The sequence below is a fragment of the Mytilus californianus genome, unplaced genomic scaffold, assembly GCF_021869535.1.
Source record: "Mytilus californianus isolate M0D057914Y unplaced genomic scaffold, xbMytCali1.0.p SCAF_4, whole genome shotgun sequence".
Lineage (NCBI taxonomy): Eukaryota > Metazoa > Mollusca > Bivalvia > Mytilida > Mytilidae > Mytilus > Mytilus californianus.
In genome coordinates, this window is record NW_026262690.1 from 53266083 (window position 1) to 53287139 (window position 21057).

General features: G+C 32.4%; 2 protein-coding genes across 2 annotated transcripts; both read left to right on the plus strand.

The window, feature by feature from the left end:
* Positions 1–4603: 4603 nt before the first annotated feature.
* Positions 4604–11029, plus strand: LOC127738252 (calmodulin-like). The gene is made up of 5 exons (XM_052249436.1): positions 4604–4710; positions 8419–8446; positions 9179–9322; positions 10041–10283; positions 10803–11029. The coding sequence occupies exons 1-5, from the start codon at positions 4708–4710 to the stop codon at positions 10829–10831; spliced, it is 447 nt and encodes a 148-aa protein (XP_052105396.1). The 5' UTR covers positions 4604–4707; the 3' UTR covers positions 10832–11029.
* A 5634-nt stretch (positions 11030–16663) lies between these two features.
* On the plus strand, positions 16664–21049 carry LOC127738247 (calmodulin-like). The gene is made up of 5 exons (XM_052249431.1): positions 16664–16748; positions 18416–18446; positions 19531–19674; positions 20285–20527; positions 20792–21049. The coding sequence occupies exons 1-5, from the start codon at positions 16746–16748 to the stop codon at positions 20818–20820; spliced, it is 450 nt and encodes a 149-aa protein (XP_052105391.1). The 5' UTR covers positions 16664–16745; the 3' UTR covers positions 20821–21049.
* Positions 21050–21057: the final 8 nt, after the last annotated feature.

Consider the following 21057-nt stretch of genomic DNA (forward strand, 5'->3'; position numbering starts at 1 on the left):
GTTGCTGTAAAAAAAAAATGATATAAGAGTGTTATATATTTTTATAAGAAGATTAAACTGTAGTAACTCGTTTAATAAAAGGGATTTGTATGACGTGTATAAGCTAATATGCTTGTGTCGTTTGTAATACCGATTGAAAAGGAATTAAGTGCCTTTCCTAACTGACTTATTTTAATTGTGCATATGAAGTTCAAAGATACCTTCTTTTTATTCTTCAAGGGTAGTTACTGTATTTCAAATATGAATGATAAAGAAGAGGAGAGTAGGAATACAAAATATTGCATTCTTATCTATTTTTTGTAAAAAAAATCTACAGCCCTTAACACATCCTCGAAAAAAAAGGGGGCGGGGAAAAAGAAAACGGTATCAAAAAGAAAATTACATTTCCAAATTTCTACACAAAAAGTATTAAACTTTGTAATGTCACTTCATACTATTACAAATATCTATAATACTAAAATAACGAGGTCCAATTTGTTAGCCGGCATGGGGTAAAAACGACGAATCAAAGAATTCAATTTTATATATAACTAATATAGGACAATGGTGTTGATTAAAAATAACACCATTCCAGGCACTTTTGTTTTCCATATAATTATTATTACCAATAATTAACAAGTTCCGGGTCGAATCCGATACCGATACCAATAGTATATATATGTTACCTGTAACCTATTACCTAATCTATACGTTCCGCATCTGTCAGGCGCACCACCAAACGGTGTATTTGTGATTTGCTATATGCAGTGGTCATAATAACACCTAATCTCCGTCATTATACAGGGTTGACACTACTAAATTCAATCATTCTCACTTTGTTTCCGGTTGTAGCATTTTAATCAGCATGACTTTATAAGATGACAATACGAATATTAAAAAATCAAGACTTAAAATAAGGCGTAGGTACAGTTTCCAATTTGTTAGCCGGCATGTCGTAAAAACGGCGAATCAAAGAATTTAACTTTATATATAACTAGTATAGGACAATGGTGTTGATTAAAAATTACACCATTCCAGGCCCTTTTGTTTTCTAAATAAATAATATTACCAATGATTTATAAGTACCAGGTCGACGGGTTCAAACAGAATGATTTTGAAAGCAGATAAACCGTACATCTTATTATCAGCATGACTTTATCAGATGACAATACCAATACTTCTATTATTATTATATTATTGCTATTATTATTATATTATTGCTATTATTATTATATTATTGCTATTATTATTATATTATTGCTATTATTATTATAGTATTGCTATTATTATTATATTATTGCTATTATTATTATATAATTGCTATTATTATTATATTATTGCTGCATAATTGGATACTTTAAATCAGTCACGGACCCGCGATGTCGCGGGTGTGTTCTAGTATCTTCAAAATGATAGCAATGACCAAACCATATAAACCAGTGTACTATATAGTAGTAGTATGGGTTTTCCAAACCGGTTTTAGTTCGGGATTAACAAATAAGAATATAGCTTAGTGTTTTGAACTTTTTTCAAACTAGCTACAAAAACAAATAATCATGATTCATTTCATTAAACTTCTTCAAAACAAAAGACGGTTTTCGAATCTATACTATTAAAATAACGAGGTCCAATTTGTTAGCCGGCATGACGAAAAAACGACGAATCAAAGAAGTAAACTTAATATACAACTAATATAGGATAATGGTGTTGTTTAAAAAATACACCATTCCAGGCCCTTTTGTTTTCCACATAATTAAATATTACCAATGATTTACAAGTTCCGGGTCGAATCCGATACCGATACCTTTAATATACTATGTCACATGTAGTTTCCGGTTGTAGTTACCTGTTACCTTCTGTAAATCCCTCCTCTATTAGGAGAACCTGGTTTTCTTTCAGTAGGTGTACCTAAGTTAATTAAAAAATTAAATTTAGTTTATCAAGAGTAAGTTTATTGTAGTAAGAAAACCAGGAATGGTTCAAACAGAAAGATTTTGAAAGCAGAGAAAACTGTGCACCATACAAACAGCATGGCTATTTGATGATAATACGAATAATAAAAATCCAAGCTAAAAATATGGCATAGGTACTTTAATTCAGTCACAGACCATGTCGCGGGTGTGTTCTTGCTCTGTGTAAGGTACAAATTTTAAACTTGAACTTTTGATTTTATAACTGTTAGATCCAGCGAGTAATGAGCCAAAACATGTTTGAAAGTATAAAATATGTAAAATCAGATATATTTTCCCAAACCTCCTTCAGAAAATGATGGGCAGCAGTAATCGGTATTCAAGCCTTACCTAATAGTATCATTATTTTGAAGTAAGGTTTAAAGTTACATGTGAATAAATCAATAATCTTTTTCTCATCACGACACATTTTACAATAAAAAAAGTATCTTAAGTTCTACTTATAATGTTCTTGACTTAACATTTTATTCTCTGAAGTCGCATGTCATTATTTGCCAGAAAGGTTGACTACAAAATACAAAATTGTCATTTTCATGATACTGTTATTTAGGTTTAAAAGCCATGCATCAAAACACAGAAGTGTATCAACTGAAACATATATCACAAACACGTGTATGTGATTGATAATTTCTCATTGCACAGTGATATGTGATATACACAACGTCAGCCCTCATAAAAAATATCTTTGATCTACGAGCAAGACAAACAAAAGGACCATTGTTCATGAAATTTTGTAACATAATGATAACAGTAATCAGTTATGGCAATCCGTTTTACTATTTATTCTAGCTTCAAGATATCTCATATAATATATAAGATATCTTTAAGTTATATAATCTAGTTTTTATAAGATATCTTATAAACTATATATATATCTTGAAGTTAGAATAAATAGTAAAACGGCTTATCATAGTAAATCGATCAAGAGTAGTTCAAATTAAACGATAATGAAAATCAAAATTTATGAATTACGTGCAACCGACGCGCTTTTATTGATTTACCTTCACCAGAAACAATAAAACCCAACTTATGAAATTAGCGTGGGGCGTTTGTCTTCATGTAGATAACTTTCCAGTGTATACTAACGAGGCAAATAAAATTCTGCAACTACGATAGGCTGTCACAAAACTGTCAAAATTCCATATACATTTACTTTTATTTGATCTCATTGTCTTTATTTTATACACATATAACACTTTCCACCAAATAATTTTTCCCCTTAATTCCCAAACATATGTTTAGGCCTATTTGGCTATTCCATCTTATTTGGCAACTTAATTCGATATCACATTTGGCACAACACATTTTAATAAGTCTTTGCCTTCTTAATCTAGCTGCAGCGATGCACATTAAGTTTTGCCAATTGAATGCATTAGTCACGTTTAACATGCATAAATTATCCACTCTTTATTTGTCTGCTGGAATAGCTGTAACTACGGCACTGTCGTTCTTTGTTATACTAGCTGTTTTGGTTTGTATCCTGTTCTCTTGGTGGCACGTTTGTTCTCAATAATGTCATGCCTTTGGCTCTATGTTTGGTAAATTTATCATTTATCTTATTAATTTATTTTTCTTAACTTGTCAAAGTGTTGCTTATCTTATGTTTTGTTTTAAAATATCGACATTTGTTTTTCTCTAATTTGAACATTTCATTTCATCAAAATATTATTACATTTATTGTTTTTTTGTATAATGCTCCAAATCGCGTAAGCCATGGCTGACCGTGCGACTGAGACCCTCATTGGTAATCAACGTCGTTAAACATCCCCGTAGTAGTAAACCTAAACTTTTAAAAGTCAGGGATGTATAAATTCGTAGAAACATTAGAAGCTATATGACAAAAACGGACATATAAACAAGAATATCCAAATTTAGTTAAGAAACACTTACAAATGTGATTGACCTGAAAAGAGCCAACATACATTAATAATTAACGTCTAAAGGGTATTATTAAAAGATAGACATTTAGCCTGCATGCTTTTTTATTCTATACATTTTATAATACTAGCGGTCATATCGGTTAACTGGCATAAGACAATTCGAACTTTTTTACTAGAGATACTGAGGATTATTGCAGCGAATATTAATCGGGTAATGATTGGCTAATGGCATCAAAGATATACCATATCGGACACAAAATGAAAGGAATAGCGTACTTGCATAATGTTACTTATCTGCCTGTGTTAGCTTATTAGACTGAAATTGGTCGATGTCTATAATTCAGGAGACAAACGCAGCTACATTAAAACAAACAAGATAACTAATAAGGTACTGTGCTATTGATTGCTAGTAGTTAATAAAAGCCAAAGGTTGTTATCACAATAATGTTATGCCTTCTTATCATGCTTATCGCACATTATTCAAACTAGGTGCATGTAATACAACCGGTCCAATTTTCTTCCGTTACGGATTGGGTTATTGAGCAACAAAAACCTATTTTGATTAAAAAAAAAGGTATTTACATTGTATAAATGTATCAAGTTAAATAAAAAAATCCGTTAGTTGACCGCTTAAATCGCAAACTACATATATACATGAATACAGTCATTATGATGTTCTTGGATAAACACACTTCTCGGGTTGGATTTAAATGGATCTTTTCTTGTAGGTCTACATTTAAAATCAATTTTAGTCAATAAAATATAATACACACGTCAACACACTATAGAAATATTCGCACAGTCAAATATAATCTATTAATACAAATCCAATACACTATATCAAAACATCTCATGTGAACTACGGCGGCGATAGCAAAATGGTAAGACTTTAGTTTTATAGATTAACAACTAATATTTATTACTGAACTACGGAGATCACTGTATATATAAGATGTAGCCCAACAAGTTTGTACATTATACAGATTTCAAATTAATTATTTACATTAGTTCTTCTGTACAAAATCAACTAACGAGATATTTTAATTAAAAGGTCGTAGAAAGTGAAATGTTGATAGAAAAACTAAATAAAGTGATGACCGAGTGAACGTTGCACCGACGTCAAAATATATTGAAAGGACATACACTCACGACTGACGTAATGAAATGACTACCGGAAGTATGACGTCATAAATGTAAAAATCATGACGTCTTCTGATTTACCGTCGCAATATTGGGTAAGATCATACATTTTATATTCCTTATTCATGTTCATTATAATCCTTGCACCAGCTTATCTGAAACCAATGGCTGATATGCATGAATCATTTGCAGTGTGTCACTGACATGTGGAGCCAAACTCCCCGGCAGTTCCAGCTATACACCTTATTTGTCCGCCATTACTGGACATCACAAAAGTTCCCGTAAAATGTTGACGTCATAATAGAAAATATCTGACGCCACAATGGAAAAGTGATTGTCGTATGACGTCAAAAGTTCAAGCGGGACAGATTCTCGGGTCAACTGAGCGGGACAGATTTCCAAATAGCTAAAAGGTGTATTGGGGGGAGGGGGGGGGGGGGGGGGGGGGGTGTCCTTCATTTCTGTAATTTTTACGTCATTTTTCTCAATCTCTTTAAGGGAAAACAGTTCCGGAACGGAAACGATCACTGTACGGAGTTTGATGTGGAGCAGGCTCTGTTAACCCCTTCGGGAGCACCTGATATCACCACCGGTTTCTGGTGGGGTTCGTGTTGCTCAGTCTTCAGTTTTCTATGTTGTGGTTTGTAGACTTTTGTTTATCTTTTCGTTGTTTTTCGCTTTTAGCCATTAAATTTTCTGTTCGTTGTCAACTTTAATATGAGTTTGACTATCCCTTTTGGTATCTTTCGCCTCTTTTTTGTTGTTGTTCTGAAATGTATTAAAGAGGCGAATGGTACCAAAGAGACATTCAATTTTCATAAGTCGATAAGAAATTGACAACGCCATGTCATAAAAAAAACGACGGAAAGGGAAACAACAGTCAAAACAAAACACTTTATATTTTAAAAACATCTGACACGAAAATTCAAAAGACCAAAAACTGCCACATATGTTAATCCTTAATAACCGAACGTATGCTATAGGATATTGTCTGGGCTTTTAATACATACATTATGCATTGAATTGATTGCACAAAAAAACTAATTGACGATAACAATCATCATCACTGTCTACATAATAATATACACTAGAACACACCCGCTATCTCGCGGTTCCGTGACTGAATTAAAGTAGGCTACCTACGCCTTATTTGCAGTCAGGATTTTTATTATTCGTATTGTCATCTCATAAAGTCAGGTTGATTACAAGGTGTACAGTTTTCTCTGCTTTCAAAATCTTTCTGTTTAAACCCATCCTGGTTTTCTTACTACAACCAGATGAGAGCGGACGTGAATATTTTTGCAAAGAGAATCCCTCAACGTCATTGAAATTGTTCTGTCAAATTGGTTTCATAGATAAATATTATCCTTACATCGTATATTTTATGTTTTGGACTACATTTTTTTGCTGAGGATAGTTTCTTCAGGAATTTTCAGGTTTGTTTGAGCATGTGGTCAGATGGGATCCATTAGTAGTTTCCATGTGGGAAACTATCAGACCAATCTATTTGATGGCTGAGGGTTTTAGCTGTACCCCTAATGGATCGGTAGTTTCTGTCCGAGATCCTTTATCGTAGGATTTTCTGCTTTCCTCTACCAGGAATACAACTGGGCATTTAGCGGTAACGGTTTGGAATCCAAGTATGTCCTTACCGGTTTCCCGTTAGTTGTCATGGCATTTGTGCGGAATCCGGGGTGACATTTTCTCTTATTTTGTATATATTTTGCACTTTTATTTTGCACTATTTATATTTTGAAGATGACCGAATCAGGTGAGTGGGTGTGTTCGTATGTTGTATTGCATTGTATTTATTCATGTTTTGGGAAGGCTAACTTTCTGGAAGTAAGTCCCGTCACGGCCATGCTGGGAACTGGGTAGGCAAATGCTCACATTAAATCTGTGTCGATACAGTGTTCTAAATGTCCTCCTTTACACCATAACTCATGATGGTGCTCCTAATGAAAGGAGGCTTATACGTAGCATACATACCGGAAACTACATGTGACATATATTATTGATATCGGTATCGAATTCGACCCGGAACTTGTTTTAAATTATTGATAATATTAATTATGTGGAAAACAAAAGTGCCTGGAATGGTGTAATTTTTAATCAACACTATTCTCTATATTTGTTATATATACAGTTGAATTCTTTGATTCTTCGTTTTTATGTCATGTCGGCTAACAAACTGGACCTCGTTATTTGAGTAGTATAAATGTTATACTATCAAAGAAATCATGAAATTAAAAACAGAAGTTGTTTTTTAAGAATTTCTAGCAAATACCTTGAACACTTTGACCTTGACTTATTTTCAAAAACCGTCTGACAAGGCAATCAGTAAAGTGCAGCTCTTTTGAAATAAAAGAGAATTTATTTCTAGGTATTTAGTGGTTGTCGTTTGTTTCTCGTTTCTCGTTTTTTATGTAGATTAGACCGTTGGTTTTCATGTTTGAATGGTTTTACACTAGTCATTTTGGGCCCTTTATAGCTTGCTGTTCGGTGTGAGCGAAGGCTCCGTGTTGAAGGCCGTATTTTGACCTATAATGGTTTACTTTTACAAAGTGTGACTTGGATGGATAGTTGTTTCATTGGCACTCATACCATATCTTCTTATATCTATTTATCCAACATATGTTTCTTGTTCAGTCTGTAAGTTTGAAAAAATGATAACAACTTTGCAATATACAAGCATGACAGTTGTGTGGTAGTTGTGTTTAAAATTAGAATGTGAAAATACACTAAGATTAGGGTTGATAATTATTATGTATTGCTAAGATTATTTCATTTACAACCCTAAAATCCACAATGCAGGTATTAGACATCAACAGTTCTATAACCTTATAGTATGCTGAATATTTCCTATTCCAATGAAAAATGATGTGGTTCATACATTTTTGTATTATTCAAAATTATCAGTCAATTATGTGTTCTACAAGGATCACCAGTCTTCACCTTTCATCTGATACCTTAATTACTAAAATATATGCTACATAGTTTTAGATTTACACCTATGCGTAGGAATTATTTTGTTTTAAATATGTACTACTTTCCAGTATGTTCTTCTTTCCCGGGCCCGATTAGGTGGTGTTACATCTTACAAAGTCTATCCAAATTTATATTTGCAAAGACTTCCGCTCAAGCCGGTGCTAGGGGCCGTCTTAAACTTGCAGGGAGGTTAGAGTTGTTTTTTGTTTTTTGTTTTTTGTTTTTATTTTGATCCGTCTTGAAGGCCTGACTGTGACTTTGAGATGAAGAACAGCAATAAAAGCGCTGTTCCTTTGCTTATTGTGTGTTTTTTTGCTGTGCATGTACTGATTTTGTGTCCTATATCCTTTGTTTTTTTCTATTATATTATCGGTTTGTTGTAGATTTGAGCTTATATCGAAGGTAGTGACAATAACATGCATACTTTATAGAACAGTGTATTTTTTATATCTTTGTTTCAGAATGATCCAAAAGAACACTTGAAGTTAGGTATGTTCCCAATCCAGCTTGATATTAAACTTATCTATGAAACTATATAAAACATATATGTGCATTATACATTAGTCCTAAGACAAACTTGAAAGTAACAATCTTTTGAACGGTAATTGCACTTTAAATACTACCTTTGAACAGTGTACTTGTCGTTTTGATTTAGAATATGTATTAATGCATAAAGATATGCATGTTTAAAATTGACTACATTTTACAGAATTGCCTAAATGCTCTCCAGCGTCGCACTAAGGTGCAGTAAGTCCCGGCTCCGGTAGCAAGATAGTTAATATTAACCAACATCTTCTGAAATATTCTTGACACCATATGTTTGATAGGAGTTATAATACATATGAAACTTTTTCGGATTCATAGTTAATATGAAAGTTCTAAATAAATAAGTACTGTATACATCAATTTATTTCTACGAGTTCTGTCAGTGGTAGCTTGTTTGCACACAAAACAGTTCGATTATCACTGAGGTCGTACGCTCAATTTTTGGGACTACGAATCATAGGAATTTCAGGATTTACTAAAATTTTTAAACGACTAGTTACCTTCATCTTCATATACAATTTCGTATTCTTTCACTACATAACATTTTTCAAATTAAATCAATTTCCTCCAGTGGCAAATATTTCATACTTATCTAGTACAATTAGAACATGTGTTAAGGTCAAGCCTGCATTAACACTTCATTTTGACTTATTACATTAATAATCCATATTACAGAGTTTAAAGAAGCATTTTTACTGGTTGATAAAACTGATACGGGACTTATACCGAAAACAGAACTTGGAAAATGTGTCCGAGCCTTAGGACTGAATCCTCCAGAAATAGAAATATCAGCAATTCAAGGAACGGTTGATCCAGAAGGTAAGCATACATGCACAGAAACAACATGGTTAAGAAATACTGGTTCAAAAGCCTGGTAAAAATATGCCTTGATTTTATCTTGACATTCTCCCGTTTTAATTACAATGTTGAGTGCATGTAACTAATCTTAATGCGTTTCTAATAGTATACATGCTTAACTTAACAGTATCTAATGTTTTTTTTTATAAACACATGGAGATTGTGTCCATGGGACACAAATGATGCCCCCTCTTGCATGTAACGTTATAAAGGGTTATAACTCCGGAACGGTAAAAGTGACGCCACCCAAATTCGAACTTGATCTGTGTTTTGTGGTAATAAGCATTGTATATAAGTGTAATAACATTTGGTTCAGGCAAACTAAAGTTAGAGAACGGAAACTAATTTTGGGACATACGTACGAACGGACGGACAAGGGTAACACTTAATGCCCCTCCGCCGCGGCGGGGGCAAAGTGAGTTAGATACAGATGTATCTCTGCATTCTAGGAAATCAAAGTTGTAAGTAAAGTTCACAGGTTAGGTTTTATGGTGTATTCCTTTTTCCTTATTAATCGTCCCGAACATGCATGAAATATTTGCCACCGAACTTTAACCAAACCTCAATCAATCAAGCAAGTAATCAATCTTTTTTATGAACAGTTTTTAGTGTTTTCCGACTCTTTTTTCTAAATTTAAATACTAAAATCGCATCAATTTTTACAATTGAATTTTACCAGGTAATGAATCAATAGACTATGAGACGTTTCTTTCATATGTGGAGAACAAGGCTCAAGAAGTTCACCCAGACGATGAACTGCGAGAAGCTTTACGTGTTTTTGATAGAGATGATAATGGATATATTAGTGCAGAAGAGTTAAAGCGAATGATGTTAACATCCGGTGAAAGTTTAACGGAAGAGGAAGCAGATGAGATGATGAAATTGGCGGACAAAGAAGGAAATGGACGAGTAAACTATGATGGTAACTGTAATACATTTACTCAAAACCATTACTTATTATACAGGACATGATATCATTTCATTTACAGGAATAAAAAGCGGGCTACATATTTTAGTATGAAACCTGGTTGATTTGAGCAATATCCGCTTTAAATATCCTTGCCTAAAATATAATGCAAAAGTTAACTCATCTGCTAAAATCACAATTTTTTATTCATAGATAAGTGAATAATTTAACATAGTTACATGAACTTGAAAAACCATGAACCTCGAAGAAATAAAACGGTAAAAAATAAAGATATGCTTGTTTGTTTCTTTTCAGTTCCAATCACCTTTACACTTCACACTTGATATATTTCATTTTACTTGTATATTTGATCCGCTGGCTTTTATTAAAAAACACATTAATATATGATCATACTCTTCGACTTATGAGTTTTGAATGTCCCCTTTGTATCTTCCGCCTCATTTTATGAAGCAGATATCCATATCATTTTGTATTTTTTCTACGGTGTTAATCAAGGTTTTATTTCTATTTCAGACTTCGTTAATATGATGCTATCCGTTTGATGACTACAGCACAGTTTTATGCCTTTTTACAAACATTTATGCTGCGAAGTGTTCAGTACTGCATGGACAGTAAATGGATATAGCATTTAAGATGAACATGAACTTCATGTTAGACATATATAAACTGAATGTAATATCCATGATCGTTAAACAGAACAATAAATCTTCTGCAATAAAACACCTTTTTTCGTAACAGCATGCATGATTTATTCATTATAGCCGTCCGTTCGTCTGTTCGTCTGCCACAAGTTTGGATTCTGGATGATAATTAAAGTATCGCTTGACCAAATCTTTTGAAAATAATGTCATCGACCATTAAATATAGGTCATGTTTGGTTTTGGTGATTTTGGCATTTACCGATCTAGATTTTTTACCCTTATAGTTACCTTTAACATTGTGTTCTCTTCCGCTTCCGGATATCGATGATAATTAAAATATTGCTAGACTAAATCATTCGAAACTTAAACACAATGTCATAGACCATACAATACAGGTCTAGATCGATTTTTGTGGTTTTAAAGTTATGCCTTAGTAGTTACTTTTAAGATTGGCATTGTACCACTTATCAATTAATTTGAAATCTGAACACAATGTCATATGGATCGTCAAATAAAGGCCATATTGCATGTTGATGGTCTGACATATATATCGATTAAGAGTAATGCCACTTAAAAAATTGACAATTTGGGTTGCCAATGATAATTAAAGTCCTTCTTGACCAAATCTTTAAACATTTGAACACAGTTTCGTGGATCACTCGATCACCAAATTCTAGTTTATCATATATATGCATACATTGGTTCAGTAATTTTGATAACAGTATAATTACCAGAAACTCGCTTCATATGACTTTGAATGGAATTAAGAGAGATCTTTACTAAGTTTGGCCTTAAAACTGGCTTAGTGATTCAAAATAACACACAACTTGGTGCCAATAGGAATGCCTACATCATACAATACTATAGTACTAAAAGACATGATCCCGGGTGCGGGATTTTAATTTTAGTTTCTTGTGTACAATTTGGAGTTTAGTATGGCGTTCATTATCACTGAACTAGTATATATATTTGTTTAGGGGCCAGCTGAAGGACGCCTCCGGGTGCGGGAATTTCTCGCTGCATTGAAGACCTGTTGGTGACCTTCTCCTGTTGTCTGTTCTATGGTCGGGTTGTTGTCTCTTTGACACATTCCCCATTTCCATTCTCAATTTTATTTATGATTGGTTTCCATATCAGCACAACCAATTTATACTTATAGCATTCTGGACAATCATTGCGAGTTTTCTTCCAAACGATCTTATTAAACTTTGTGTTACTCATACCAGTTTGTTTTCCGTCTGGAATGCTGCTATTAAAAAGCCTCCCCTGAGCTGATTTTCACCGCCAGTTCTTCTATGTACCATTTGGTTTTTCCGCTGATCGACATTATACCTGTTTGGGTTGCTAACCTAATTTTGTCAATATAACGGAAATATAAACAACCGTCATACAAAAGGAAGTTTTAGCTAGCAATAAAACCAGGTTTAACCCACCATTTTCTTCGGGAAATGCCTTACAACGTCAGGAATATGGCAATTTATTTTCACTTGTTCCTTTGATTTATAGCGTTTGATTTTGTCAGTTTTTATGGACTTCCCCTTTTTTTAATTTGTCTTAGAGTTCAGTGATTTTGTTATACTTTTTTTATAAAGGGGAAGGATTGAGATATAAAAAAAATACCCTGCCATGTTAAATTGTCTGACGTAATTTAAAAACTTCGTCTGAGATTGTTTGCCTTTTTATTTTGTTACTTTTTTGTTTTCTTTAATACATCAGTTGTTGTTGTCAAATCTTTAGTAATCTATTAATCAAATTAAACGGTGCAAATAAACTCATCATATATTAATTATACTGTACCAGATGGCTATTTCGACAATACATGTCTCTTCAGTGATGCTTGAGGTCAAAATATTTGAAAACCAAAACATATAGAAACGTTGAGGGGTTGATATAATCGAATTGCCTAATCCGTGCACGGAATCAGAGCTATGGCCGACGGATATGCCTTCCCAGAGACCTATATATACACACATATATATATATATATGTATATATGTCTCTGGCCTTCCTTAATTTCTATATTTTCTTAAGTTTTACAACAGCTTATTCAGATAAAACAATATCCGTATTTTTATGCCAGCACCAAGACTATATCCTGTTACAAACTTATTCGGGGCGATTAAGTTAGCACTCCAAAGTTAGGAAATAAAATCAAAACTGACCCACAAAATGTTTAATCATCTTCTATTCCTGGCTTTCTAATACATTAAGCCAACTGTTTGTGTCATACATATGCATATGTATTTAATCAGTATCTTCCATAGATTTGATTTTCAACAGTTAAAATGGTGAAATATAATATATGTATCCAAGGCAACATTCCGCATTTATTTATCATAAAATATTGCAAAAAGGGGCACAAAATGTCATAAATTCCCCAAAATTTGGTTAAAACTAGAATTTCAATCACTTAAAGTGATAAATTTTCTGAAATTATTGACATTAATCTATCAAATGATTAAATAACTAGAGGCTCTAAAGAGCCTGTGTCGCTCACTTTGGTCTATGTGCATATTAAACAATGGACACAGATGGATTCATGACAATATTGTGTTTTGGTGATGGTGATGTGTTTGTAGATCTTACTTTACTGAACATTCTTGCTCCTTACTATTATCTCTATCTATAATGAACTTGGCCCAGTAGTTACAGTGGAAAATATTTTGTAAAAATTTACAAAAATTTACAAAATTTATGAAAATTGTAAAAAATTGACTATAAAGGGCAATAACTCCTTAAGGGGTCAATTGACAATTTTGGTCATATTGACTTATTTGTAGATCTAACTTTGCTGTACATTATTGCTGTTTACAGTTTATCTCTATCTATAATAATATTCAAGATAATAACCAAAAGCTGCAAAATTTTCTTAAAATTACCAATTCAGGGGCAGCAACCCAACAACATGTTGCCTGATTGGTCTGAAAATTTCAGGGCAGATAGATCTTGACCTAATGAACAATTTTATACCATCAGATTTGCTCTAAATGCTTTGGTTTTAGAGATATGAGCCAAAAACTGCATTTTACCCTATGTATTATTTTTTTGCCATGTCGGCCATCTTGGTTTGCGGGCAGGGTCATCGGACACATTTTTTAAACTAGATACCCTAATGATGATTGTGGACAATTTTGGTTAAATTTGTCTTAGTAGTTTCAGAGGAGAAGATTTTTGTAAAAGATTACAAAAATTTACGAAAAATGGTTAAAAATTGACTATAAAGGGCAATAACTCCTTAAGAGGTCAACTGACCATTTTGGTCAAGTTGACTTATTTGTAGATCATACTTTGCTGAACATTATTGCTGTTTACAGTTTATCTCTATCTATAATAATATTCAAGATAATAACCAAAAACGGCAAAATTTCCTTAAAATTACCAATTCAGGGGCAGCAACCCAACAACGGGTTGTCCGATTCATCTGAAAATTTCAGGGCAGATAGATCTTGACCTGATAAACAATTTTACCCCATGTCAGATTTGCTCTTAATGCTTTGGTTTCAGAGATATAAGCCAAAATCTACATTTTACCCCTATGTTCTATTTTTAGCCATGGCGGCCATCTTGGTTGGTTGGCGGGGTCATCGGACACATTTTTTAAACTAGATACCCCAATGATGATTGTGGCCAAGTTTGGTCAAATTTGGCTCAGTAGTTTCAGAGGAGAAGATTTTTGTAAAAGTTTACGGACGACGGACGACGGACGACGGACGCAAAGTGATGAGAAAAGCTCACTTGACCTTTCAGGTCAGGTGAGCTAAAAATTGGGCATCTTTATATATCTTTATTTCTCAACAAACAAAATTACATTGGTATAGAGATACACACAATAAATATTACATTATGTATATGTTACGAAAGCAAGGCAAAGGCAAATATCACAAATTACAGTATACAGATTAAACTAAATGGTACCAAGTACATAAGTTACACAGGAGAGCCTACATGCATATTAAATAGTCTTATAAATTTACACAATTCACAAAGATTTTTGCTATTCATCAGTTTATTAAATTTTTATGAATTTGGTTCATTTGCATATTTTTTTCTCAATAACTGTTAACGGTCATCATTAAATACAGAACATGTAAAAAATATAATGAAATTCATCTCCGATGTCACCGGGGTAACAAAGTAAGCATTTCCTATTTTCTCTTGCAATATTTTGCCATCTACCACTCTCAATAGGAAATCTATGATTTCTTGTTCTCAACCTCATTTTTTCGTAAATTTAAGTCACAAAGTTCGTGCGACAACAAGGTGGAAAAACATTCCAATAATTTCTGTCAGAAAAAAAACCACAATACATACATTACACAATCTTGGTGTTCATATAAACCCATTTTGAAGGCCATGTTAATCATCTGCTATCCAAAAATTAATTTCATTGCACACTAGAATTCCAATTTTTCAAAATGCGAAAATACACATCTAACTGTGGAGTGCTACCTAAGAGATTGGCATACGCTTATGCTCTTTTCTATGTTTTAGGGGCCAGCTGAAGGACGCCTCCGGGTGCGGGAGTTTCTCGCTGCATTGAAGACCCATTGGTGGCCTTCGGCTGTTGTCTGCTCTATGGTCGGGTTGTTGTCTCTTTGACACATTCCCCATTTCCATTCTCAATTTTATTGAAATACGTACGTTGTTTTTTAGATAACTATCCATATTTAAAAAAAGGAGAAAAGATACAAAAAAGGAGCAATAAAAACTTTAAGTCAAAGAAAAACACACATTGCCCAAAGAAAAAATGTCAAAAGACAAAGAACTGTCTACAAAAAACTGCACAGAAAACTGACAATTGAGCAACACGAACGACATCTATTAATTCTTATATTTTGCTGAGCTATTTGCTATTATTTAGAGCTTGTTTTTCTCTCTACAATTATCAGTGCTGTTCCTGTTGCTCAATTTATTTTTTATGCTTTTAATTTGTGTATTTTGTCAATCATTATGCTTCTATGTGTGCTCATTTGTTTTTGCTTTTTATTATGCTACATGCTTTTATGGTTTTTGTTTGTACCCGTATATACGCAGATGTTTTAAATTATACGCTCGTGTTGCTTATTGATATGCATATATTTCCCGATTTTAATCAAAATTTACTTACTTTACTTACTTACAGACCTTAGTTTTTTCCATTGGTGCATCTCCAAAATTTGATATTATGTTTCTGATTTAACGAATGATGGATATAAATATTTGTTAAACATATGCTTTAACCAGATCAAAATGCGTCCACGAATTTTCATCAAACGACAATATATTTTAGTGACATGTATATTAACTGTTATCGATTTCGGAAAATATATATTATTCAAACCTGTAATGTATTTTTAATCATTTGTATTGTTTATTGGTTTATCACAAATCAGAGTTGATATTATTGTGTTGTGCGATTATATTGATAAAAAATCAATATCAACATAATATGGTTATATAAGAATTTCGATACTTTCACCTGCATGTTGGAACAGGTAAGACAATGAATAATATACTTGATCTTTACCTATACGGATTTGGTGGTTTTCATTTTCTAATCCACATTTAATCATATGTATGCCTATTTTAAAAGGTATTGTATTATATTACAATGAAATTACTATTTTTTATTTTTAAATTGTATAATGTATTTAAGTATGTTAATTTTTGTAATCCTCTTTTCCTAACGTTGTCAAGAAAATATTACCCTTTAAGGTACCTCTATTAATTTGGAATCCGTTTGATGGTAATACTGGATATATTGAATCAACAGGTGAAAACCAGAGATTTATGTCCACTTCGCTGTTAGCCACCAACCAGTCAGAACGTCACCAAAATGGTAGGTGTAAACTTTCAAATATTTTTTTTGAAGAAAGAACACATAATAATTTTTGTTAAATCAATTGTTTATGCATTTATTTTTCAATGTAATATTAATACTGATCGCATTTTCAAAACATATTTCAATTTTTTGTTGGTTAATAACAAACAAGTGTCTTAAACATAAAACTAAACTAAATTGTAAGTTTTGAGAGTTTTGAATATCATTAACATCATGTAAATAGGAGGTACATGTATGCAGCTTATTACTTTTCGTGTTTGAGTGTTATAGCAAATTTCCAAATTTTCCAAACTATTGAAATAGCCTATTTCTCTGTATTCGTTAGTGTCATGATACCACCAATACTGACAGCATTGAGTTGGCAAGATTTTCATTGACATGTTAATCACAAGATTATACGTATCTATTTCTTTTAATCAAAATGTCAAAATAAATTATAGCCAACTCATCTTTCAAACCTATGGCTCTGACCGTTATAAAATCAATACTAAAAAGTGTTTCGAAGGCACTTCATTTGAAAGTGTAATTAACAATTATTCTGTCCTAACTCGTAAACTTTTTTTTTCTTTTTGAATATATTTATACAATGTTAGAATCAAAGATTTCTTCCAATTTGAGTAATCTTTAAACCCTTGCACCACTCTACCGACCATTCTATTTTAACTTTAAAACTTTAAGACTTGAATGAACATTTGTTTTAATTAACATGATTTCAAAACCAATGATAACGAAAACAGAAGCTTTATATGCACAATTTAAAGGTTGTCTATAGTGTTGATGTTTAAGAAGTTAGACTAGACGACAGCGGCCTATACTGTCATGGTTACCAAATAAAAATACTAGTACAAAATAAATATTTATTATTCAGTCATAATTCTTTCTTAGTGGGGAACAGAATTTGATAATAAAAGTTGTCATGAGAAATCATAAAATGTCTATAAAATTATGTAACCTTCTGAAAATCAAGGCGACATTAAAATAACAAATATTAATCAAAAACATGTTAATGTAATGTAATATGTATACAAAGTCTATATTAGTTAAAAATCAGTTCTTTCGTTCGATAAATTTACGATGATCAAAACAGAATATGATATAATAATATAGGGTTGATCAAGGGTTATATTTAAAAGGAACAACTAGTATGATTTAACAATTTTATCATATGAACGAACAGAAATCAATTTAACAGCAACATAACAACAAAAATCAATCAACTAGATATTTAAACGCCAAAGGCATGAACAGACAAGACTAAGAGTGATGAGACCACTGGCTTGGTACGGCCACTTAAACATGTGGAGGGGTTAAGTTAAGTCAGTAATAAAGATTTCCACTATTATTTTCATACAATAAAAAATACAGATAATTGAATAATGATAATAATACTTACTAATAATGCAATCATTGACACGATCTGTATTTAATTATATTGGTTTTACAGAACAAAACACAACATTCATGTTATACCATATATAACAGAATCTCAGAGTGCTCCCAGACGCTAAAGGCAAGTGCTTAGTGATTAAAAGTCATGTCTTCTCCAGCTTTTCTTTTCAGTGATAAACACATGAATATCACCCAATATTGTGTACTTTTAGAGCGGATGAACAGAATAGTTAATTTATTCATGGGCTATTTTATATCATATTCTTTGATTTTAGGCAGATCAACTTACAGAAGAACAAATTGCTGGTATGTATGAGAACATAAAAATAATTAAATTATAAAACATATATCAAAGACAGAATTTCATGTCTTTGCTTTTTTATTCAAAACTAATTCATTAAAATCATAAAATATATATATATATATATATATATATTGTATACCCCCCCCCCCTTTCCCCCCACAAAAAGGTTTTGTGAAACAAAAATATATTACAGTCAGTGGTAAAAATGTTTCACCATTTGGACATTGTGCTATATATTTCATATAAAAACACATTTTTAAGAATAATTTTATGATTAAAGTTATAGTTGTATTTCCAAATTGCATGACATTTTTGCTATTCAATACAGAAATGTCTGTAGTTTCTTGTAACGAATATGGATCACGTTTATAATTTATGCTTATAAGAAAATGAAAAGTCAGATATGAAATTCTGAACGAAAAATGCTTATGGATAACAAGAAAAAAAAAAACACTTTAGCTCATTATCGTATAGAAATAATGATTTCTCAGTAATCACAGGTCATCAAAATATTTCATAATAACCATAAAAAACTGTACACATCTAGAGTTTAGCAGGAAAATGTTACCAAATCGGACCTTAAATAAGTTTTTGACAACGTTCAAACATATAGCGACAGTTCCTAGTGGTTAAACAATTTTGTATGTAGAGAAACTAAATTCACATTGTGCAGCCGAGACATAATTTATAGTTTTATTGATGGATAAAGTTTACGATCAAGATTGGTATAGTTGTGTCTGAAGTATATAATGACAATAATATTTACAGGTTTGAAAATATAAGTTCATCAGCATGTTGTAAATAAGAAATTTACATAATTGATAGAAAAATTCAACAGGGAGACAATAAAATTAGATGCCTTTATAAGTAAAGTTTATATCAGCTTTATATATAATCACTTATGATTGAAATCAGAATTCTCGCTGAAGAACTCTTACTCTTTTGAAGTAAAATGTTTTGTTCCAAAGAGAAATGTACTACTGCAAATAGATCGTTAGATACAATTAAAGATACTTCCCAAAGGTTTAAATGGTGTTTTCTTTAGAAAACAACTACAAATTTCATGTTTTTATTTTCATTTTATAGAGTTCAAAGAAGCTTTCAGTCTGTTTGACAAAGATGGCGACGGTACCATTACCACAAAAGAACTGGGAACTGTCATGAGATCCCTCGGACAAAATCCAACAGAGGCAGAGTTATCGGACATGATCAACGAAGTCGATGCAGATGGTAGAGTATATTTTGTATATTAAACCAACAGAATTAATCTAGTCGTAGATTTATAATTTTTTGGACCGGGGGATAAAACAAATTCAATTTGTGTACTCTATATTGATCTGATGAGTAAAGACCTTTTCAACTGATCTGTATAGTTTGCTCTTATATTATACCGTTACACCAATGTCCCAGGTTAGGGAAGGGTTTAGCGCCAGCAAACATGTTTAATCCCGCCACATTGTGTATGTGCCTGTCCCGAATCAGGAGCCTGTAATTCAGTGGTTGAAGTTAGTTGCTGCATATCATTTTGTTTTCCGTTTTTTTTTTTTGTACATATAGCAGCCGTTAGTTTTCTCGTTTGAACTGTTTTGCAGTTGTTATTCCGGGCCTTTTAGCTTACTATGCGGTATGGTTTTTGCCCATTGTTGAAGGCTGTACGGTGACATATAATTGTTCTCTTCTACGTCATTTAAGCTCTGATTTAGAGTTGTACTCCCATCTTCTTATTTCTATATAGTATATCCAACATTAAAAAAACTGTTACTGGCTTTGGTTGTATAGCACGAAAAAAGTTTGGATAAGGTTGTCTACAAACCTAAAGCCAATTTTTCTACTTATTAAGGAAATGGAACAATAGATTTCCCAGAGTTCCTCACCATGATGGCAAAGAAAATGAAAGATTCAGACTCCGAGGAAGAATTAAGAGAAGCCTTTAAAGTGTTTGACAAGGACGGCAATGGGTTTATCAGTGCAGCCGAACTCAGACATGTGATGACAAACCTAGGTGAAAAACTGACCGATGAAGAGGTTGATGAAATGATTCGGGAGGCCGATTTGGACGGAGATGGTCAAGTCAACTATGAAGGTATGTTTTATTGACCACGTGCATTTGGTTTACATATTTACATTATTTATAAATCACACAATACGGAAATGCATATGTTTTTGTTTAATTCTGTAGAAGAATATATAATTATCAAAAAGGTCTTAAATGTACTAAAGAATTTTCACACGGTTCACTTGTAAATGAATTGCCGCATTTTTGTTGAATAATTTGTGTTTAGAAGTGAATGTAAATGCAAGATGCATTGAAATCACAATATGTATGGCTATTTGTTCTTTTTTTCAGAATTCGTCAGAATGATGACATCTAAGTAAAAGACATGCCAAAACACTACAGTCTTCCGGTGGAAAAACTGAAAGCTTTCGTACAGATTTTATTTTTAGACGATTTTCTACCATGAATAAAAGATATCATTTTCCACCATGAACAACAACTGAAAATTTGCCATCCATCTATGTACATTGTATTTATTTATTGTTAAATATTGTGTAATTATGATTTTGTTCTGTTATATTAAATATTTTTTTTTGTTAAGATCGTGAATCTGACAT